Genomic DNA, 7,201 nt, shown 5'->3' with positions numbered 1-7,201 from the left:
TTCTATTCGCTACTCGCGCACGCGACGCGTCTCATATCGGCGCTGTTGCTGGGCTGGTAAACTGCGGGTGTTGTTGCACGGTGCATTTAAACACTTGTCTGTCTGTTGGAGTTAAGGAATTTGCCGTTATTAAGTGTCAACGGAGGAAATAACATAGGAAGTTAAAGACGTTATTATAAAGACAATGCGCGTGTTGGTTTTAAAGGGTTAACCTGAATTATGTATGTTTTAATATCAGTTTTCATCAACACTGGCAGCTTGTTCATGATCATCATCCCTCTAGGCACAGATAGAGGGGTAGTTTAGGAACTCGCGATCAAGAAGTGTGGGATGTTGTTTTAATAGCCCGCGCCCGTCACTCCACACAGAGACATGAGGGCAATATAAAAAAGAAACGAAATGTCTGAAATGAATATCCGAATAGCACGGCATTCCTTTAGAATAAACACATCCAATAAAATAAAATAAAAAATCCATCCCTATAGGGTTAAATTTCATTATGTTTCCTTTGAGACAAGATGGCATACATAGGCTATATTGTTATTGTTTCATTTGAGAGAAAAAAAAATACGTTTGAAGTTGAATTTGTTGCAGCAGACCATGCTACTCTTGTGAAATAATATTATACACACAGAAAGCAGGACGGAGTCGGACTTCAAAGCATGTTATTACTCTCACAAACTTGAATAGTGTACAATGTGGCCCTCACGCGCATAAAGAAAACGGTCCCAAAACATAAAGATAAATACCGGAGAATAATAGAAGCAAGCCTATATCAAAAACGGAAAATAAAAACCGATCTATTATTGGATACAAAACGAGCCAATATTCCAAACAGAGTTGCTTTCTTTATTCCTTTCACAATATCCTACAACTGAACGTAAATTATAAATAGCCTATAGTGTCGCCTAATATTTGTGAGCAAAACTTTCTTTTGACATTCTAAAATATTCTTGCATAAGTGTATTTTTTTGAATTTTTGTTAGAGCCAGAGACTGTTAAATAAAACATGCTCTGGTTCTCCCGGTCTTATTTCCGACTAGAAATTGGTTGCCAAGCATTGCATCATTCCTTTCATGTGACTCCCTTACGCCCCAAATTCGTCCTGGCTGCATCACATCTTCACGTCACACAAACTACCCAGAGTGGAGACAAACCAGTGGCCCTTTAGAGCCCGCCTTTACTGTAGAATACAATTACCAATTGGATGTCGCCAAGCAAAATAATTTAGCGCGTAGATTACTATTGTACCATCTGGTTGTCAGTCATTTCATCATCAGCTAATGGGCTTCGGTTAAGTAAAAAACAAAAAACAAAAACTTCCCGTCGAGCTCGGTTGGCGTCACCATATATAAAGATCACCGCGAGTTCCTGAAAAATCACATTCAGTATCCTAAGCCGAACAATGGTTAACATGAGCTATCACCAATCTCAACTAAAATATATACACAGTCCGAACCCAAGACAGTCGAGAAAGCGAAGTACTAAAAGAAAAAGGGTAAGTGTATTTTATTCTGATTAGTTTTTAAAGTTGCTGATTGTCTTTTAGGGACTTCTATAGGAGTTCTAATTTTAATTTGGCAGCTGATCGTCTCTCGTTTCTCCTTTTGGAAAAGAATGTGAATGTTGTTTGGCAACTTTCCCCATGTCTGTTTTAGGACAGCAGTTGCCGTGTGCAATTATAATTGACATTTGTTATATTTATATCCAAGATTGAGAGGGATATTTGACTTTGACCCCCAAGTGGCGTTCTCTCTGCTACGAGCTCTCTCGCTCTCAGAAGTTTGACATAACAGAGACAGCTGAGCTGTCAAACGTTTACATAACGTTTTACAAAGTTTTGTTTCGGTTTTATTAACTTATTATTTACTGTTATCAAAGTTCAGGCTTTTGTTTGATCAATCTATAAGATGTCATTTATCCAGACATTATATTTGTTTTGTTAATAGCCTATTAAATAACACAAATAAACACTTATTTGTCTTGACAGAATAAGATCGCATGGCTATTCGGAGTGGACTTTTCATTAGGATAGTATAGAAAGGTTGTCATCGTCTCATCCCGGTGTTTTGTACCGTTTTCACGCAGGCTTTTGTTTCGCCGTCCTGTTCTCTGATTCCATGACGTAATGCCTTGGCTGGGAGAACCAGCGCAGCCTACCTCACCACATCCGAGAAACACAGCCTGCAGTTGCATAAATATCACCTTTCTGAACATCTATTCTTCAAAGAATACATGATAGAAATATTCTTCATAAAAGAATTGGGCTGCATTTATTGATGCATGTCTACTTGTCTATGTCATGCTAGCTGTGTTGTCGTCCCAGGTTATTTCACGTCCAAGTGGTTTTTAAAGTACCTTTAACTATTTAATGTCAACGATAAACCTCTATTTTTAGAAGAAAAAAATGTTGCGTGTTGGGAAGATTGCATGTGGAAATCTATTTGTTATTTTTCACGAGTTTGTGTAAATCGAAATCAAGGATGTTTTGATCGAAATAGAATTCATTTTGGACTGTGGCAGGAGCCCTCGAGGCCCTACGGAGTGACCGGTTTTTGGATGATTTTCCACACACACACATTTTTTTTTTTTACCAGAAAATTACCAGTTATTGTATTCATTTAATCCACATCAAATCAGTTTTATAGGCCTGCCTTCAACCATTTTTAACAATGCTTTGTCAAGTTGAGTGCCTCAGCTATTATATTTTCAGTAGACATCAGCTGTTATAAAATATACATTTATGTTCCTTTAAGCACATTCTAACATCTCAACACACTGTATTGAATAATCGTTGTGTTAATTAATGCCATATATTCTTTCTAGACTTGTTGGGACAAATTATCGCCAACGACCAATTGCCAGACTTGATCCTAAGAGGCTTTCAGAAGGTGAATTGAGTTTCCTCGTTCCTTCTGTTGATTTCAGGGTTGTTTTTACTGACTGTTGTATGACAAGTTAACCTCATTATAACTTAGATCAATGCATTTATTTTAAAGATTTTAACGTGATAATGTTTGAAATTAAGTCATCACTACAGCTCGTGTTTTTGACAATATAATTCTATATAAAAAAACATTGGTTTTTGCAGTAGACCCATGTGTCCACTAAGTGCCACTATTTGACCCTTTAGTGAAAAAGTGTCTATTTTCAAACAATATAGAAATTACAATATTGGTACTTTGTTCAATTGCTTATCCTCCTTCAACTCTTGATAATTCATCACATGTACTAACTTAGCTGTGCAATAGAACAGTCTCTCTTACATATAGCTTTCTCCTGAGTGATTTGAATATGGATCCCGATGCCTAGCCTATTGTTAAGAGAAACCACATAACAGTTCATGCAGGAGATATATTAAAATAATTATTTAATCATTCTAAAACTGAACCCTCCTGTCTGGACAATCCACAGTCCTGGTCCAGCGCGTTCCAGCGTGTGTCGACTGAGTAACGGAGCGAAGGATGACTGCCGAGTGGCTTCACCTGCCCTTTCCGTACCCCCCAGGTGTGGGACCGCTGTGTGGTGCAGAGTTGGAGGCGTGGTATGAGGACCTGCAGGATATACTGGGATCAGACGGGGGCGGGGCCAAACTGGCGCGTGCCCCTCCCTGCTCTGAGGTCAGTTGAGATTTTAAAAATAGTTTTGATCTATATGGATTGATCTATCAACGATGACTGATTGATTGATGATCGTCGACGTGTTTCGGCTTTTGAATCAGTTGTTGTCTTCTTCTCTTCTTCATGATGCAACTCTTTCCACAGTGCTGATGTAAGACGCTCCTTCGACATAACCATTCCCTAACGTACACACTCTCCTCTCCTCTGTCCTTTCTCCTCTTCTCTGTCCTTTCTCCTCTTCTCTGCCCTTTGTCCTCTCCTCTGTCCTTTGTCCTCTCCTCTGTCCTTTCTCTTCTTCTCCCTCTCTTCTCTTCTCCCTCTCTCGTTCTCTTCTTCTCCTTCTCTTCTCCCTCTCTTCTCTTCTCCCTCTCTCGTTCTCTTCTCTTCTCTTCTCCCTCTCTCGTTCTCTTCTCTTCTCCCTCTCTCTTTCTCTTCTCTTCTCCCTCTCTCGTTCTCCTCTCCCTCTCTCGTTCTCTTCTCCTCTCCCTCTCTCGTTCTCTTCTCCTCTCCCTCTCTCGTTCTCTTCTCCTCTCCCTCTCTCGTTCTCTTCTCCTCTCCCGTTCTCTTCTCCTCTCCCGTTCTCTTCTCTTCTCTCGTTCTCTTTTACTTTCTTCAGAAGGAGCCGGAGCTCCTAGATGTTCTGGAGAGCTGTTCCCTGACATGGCTGACAGACGGGGTGGGTGTGGGTGTCGGGGGCGAGGCGTGGGACGGAGGTGAGGGGGTCCAGAGGGTCACGATCCCGGAGGAGCCTCCTACCCATCCACCCCACCACACCACCTCCAACACCTCCCGTCCGAGTCCAGCTGAGGAAAGGCTGGAGAGGCAAGGGGACAGGGAGGGAGGGAGGGATGGAGAAAGAGGTGGCTCAGGAGGAGGGGGCCTGTTGCCCCCAGAGTTCTTTGAGTTGCTGAACGAGGGAGGGGTGGGCATGGTGGAGACCGGAGGGGTGGGCATGGTGGAGACAGGAGGGATCATGGTGGAGACAGGAGGGGTCATGGTGAGCGGTAGCCACCACCATCATCATCAGCTTCATCATCACTCCGACAATGTCCAACAACCTGAGTCTCCCTCCGCCAGCGAGGAGGAAAACACCTGTGTCCCCGACTCTCCCTCTTGCTCTTCCTCCGCCTCTCCCTCCTGCTCTTCCTCCGCCTCTCCCTCCTGCTCTTCCTCTGCCTCTCCGTCCACCTCTCTCAACTGCTCTCCTCCTTCCTCTCCTACTAGCACCTCGTTCTCCTCGTCTCGGCAGGACAAACGCAAGAGGGGCAACTCTCTGTCCTTCCCTTCCTCCGGCTCACACTCATCCTCCTCTTCTGCAAAGAAGAGCAGGAGAGAGAGGGAGCAGGAGAACGAGAGGAAGGTGCAGGAGCTGACAGATCAGAACGAGAGGTTGAAAGCGGAGATAGACCGACTGGGAGAGGAGGTGCAGAGGACACGCCGAGCCCTGATAGAGAGACTAGTTAACACCAGGAAGTGAGGGAGGAAGGAAGTAACAAGGCAGAAAATGAGCATTTGGAATAGCAGGTTTGCGGTGAAGGGTTTAACATGATGGTGACTTTGAAATGCATTTTCTAGACAGCATTAAGAGAGAAACCAAAATATATGTTTTAAGAAGAAAGTTAAATGATAATTTTCTGAAAAACTGTATGAGAAAGTAAGAAGGAAAAGGGGTAGATAAAGAAAGAGCGAGCGATGGAAGAGCAAGTCAAAGGAAAAGCACGGAGAGAAAGAATGGTGGCAGACAGATGGACGGTGGCAGACAGATGGACAGTGGCAGACAGATGGACGGTGGCAGACAGATGGACGGTGGCAGACAGATGGACGGTGGCAGACAGATGGACGGTGGCAGACAGATGGACGGTGGCAGATAGATGAACGGTGGCAGACAGATGAACGGTGGCAGACAGATGGACATACAGGAGGAAAAGGAGGAAAAGTTTCAGAAGGTGGATGGGTCATGCTCTCTGTTGAGAGGTTACAGTGTACTGTATCTACATGTAGGGCCGAGCGTCTCAGGAAGCATCTTTGAAACAGATGGGTTAACTAACGTAGAATGATTGGGCCGTTTAGGTTATTCAGTCTAGCGCAGAGTTCAGTATGAAGTACGGATGGGTTAGATTCAATTAACCGATTGGGGCCTTTGATTCCAAAAATGAAGGAATTGATTCGGAAGCATCTACCTATGAAGATTGTGAACCAACACCTATCCCAAGCGTTGCATGGGTCACGTTCATTAAGCATCAAATGCAAAGAAACAAAGTGGGACTACATGGACAAAAAACAACAACATTTGTTCAGTTCTGTTGCAGAACATTTTAAAGCGTTTTCTGTTGGGTGCCCTAACGAATGCGATTGTGATTGGGCGTTTTGCTCGTTAAGCCGAGTGAAGTGATTAGTGAAAATTCTGATTTGTTTCGGGGTGTCGGCATCGATTCCAAAATTATGGCTAATCAAAAAAAACAATTAAAGTGATTTTTCCCATTGCTAGGAGTTATTGATTGGGGGGTTTGGTAGGAATTTTTATTGATCGGGCTCCGTCAACGAAGCGATTCTGACAACCTTGTGTTGGACTCATTCCTAGTATGAAGGTAGTGAGAACTAAAACGAGGACAGTGCATTTCATTGTCACGACATCCTTTATCTAGCCTGGTTAAACCTGACTGAATGCTAAGCCTACCTTGGTTTCCCAGGGAAGCAACCGGGAAACGTAGCTAAATACCAGGCTATCCCTCATCCGCCAACCTCAAACCTAAAGACTGCAGAGACCATCAGAGATCATATTTCGTGTCCAGTTTGTGGAGTAATATAGATAATATAGTAATAATAATATAGAGCTCAGGAAAGTTTGTCAGTCAGTAACTCAGTACTTATATAAGCCGCTACGGCTTTACTGTGCGTGGATAGTTTTATACCTAGAACGTGGATAGTTTTACACCTACAACGTTGGATTTACACCTAGAACGTTGGAATTACACCTAGAACGTTGGATAGTTTTACACCTAGAACGTTGGATTTACACCTAGAACGTGGATAGTTTTACACCTAGAGTGTTGGATAGTTACACCTAGAACGTGGATAGTTTTACACCTAGAACGTTGGATAGTTTTACACCTACAACGTTGGATTTACACCTAGAACGTTGGATAGTTTTACACCTAGAACGTTGGATTTACACCTAGAACGTGGATAGTTTTACACCTAGAGTGTTGGATAGTTACACCTAGAACGTGGATAGTTTTACACCTAGAACGTTGGATAGTTTTACACCTAGAACGTGGATAGTTTTACACCTAGAACGTGGATAGTTTTACACCTAGAACGTTGGATAGTTTTACACCTAGAACGTTGGATAGTTTTACACCTAGAACCTGGATAGTTTTACACCTAGAACGTGGATAGTTTTACACCTAGAACGTGGATAGTTTTACACCTAGAACGCTCATCTTTTTCTATCAAATTGACTGAATTTAGTGGTAGTGATATTTACAATGTAGAGCTCTACCCTGATTCACATATAAATATATTTTATATACTCCTGTATTATACGAACACAGTTCTACTGAAATAAAACCTTCACTGTA

The 7,201-nt window shown here is 42.5% G+C and overlaps 1 protein-coding gene across 2 annotated transcripts; it reads left to right on the top strand.

Moving 5' to 3' along the window:
* The first annotated feature begins 1,338 nt into the window (after positions 1-1,338).
* LOC139371428 (uncharacterized) lies at positions 1,339-6,532 on the top strand. 2 transcript variants are annotated; one of them, XM_071111838.1, is made up of 5 exons: positions 1,355-1,498; positions 2,089-2,684; positions 2,827-2,891; positions 3,415-3,620; positions 4,237-5,419. In XM_071111838.1, exons 4-5 carry the CDS (start codon positions 3,465-3,467, stop codon positions 5,095-5,097), a joined length of 1,017 nt encoding a protein of 338 aa, XP_070967939.1. In that variant the 5' UTR covers positions 1,355-1,498; positions 2,089-2,684; positions 2,827-2,891; positions 3,415-3,464; the 3' UTR covers positions 5,098-5,419. The 2 variants fall into 2 exon arrangements, with proteins under 2 accessions (XP_070967940.1, XP_070967939.1); XM_071111839.1 differs by lacking the exon at positions 2,089-2,684 and having other exon boundaries at positions 1,339-1,498; positions 4,237-6,532.
* The last annotated feature ends 669 nt before the right edge of the window (positions 6,533-7,201 follow it).

The sequence above is a fragment of the Oncorhynchus clarkii genome, chromosome 17, assembly GCF_045791955.1.
Source record: "Oncorhynchus clarkii lewisi isolate Uvic-CL-2024 chromosome 17, UVic_Ocla_1.0, whole genome shotgun sequence".
NCBI classification, from domain to species: Eukaryota; Metazoa; Chordata; class Actinopteri; order Salmoniformes; family Salmonidae; genus Oncorhynchus; species Oncorhynchus clarkii.
This window is presented reverse-complemented; position numbering and strand designations above follow the sequence as displayed.

Excerpts from the sequence above, each read along its gene's own strand:
- LOC139371428 (XM_071111839.1), top strand. The coding sequence starts at position 3,465 with ATGACTGCCGAGTGGCTTCACCTGCCCTTTCCGTACCCCCCAGGTGTG. Across the intron at positions 3,621-4,236 it reads GTGCCCCTCCCTGCTCTGAG|AAGGAGCCGGAGCTCCTAGA; the intron begins GTCAGTTGAGAT and ends TACTTTCTTCAG.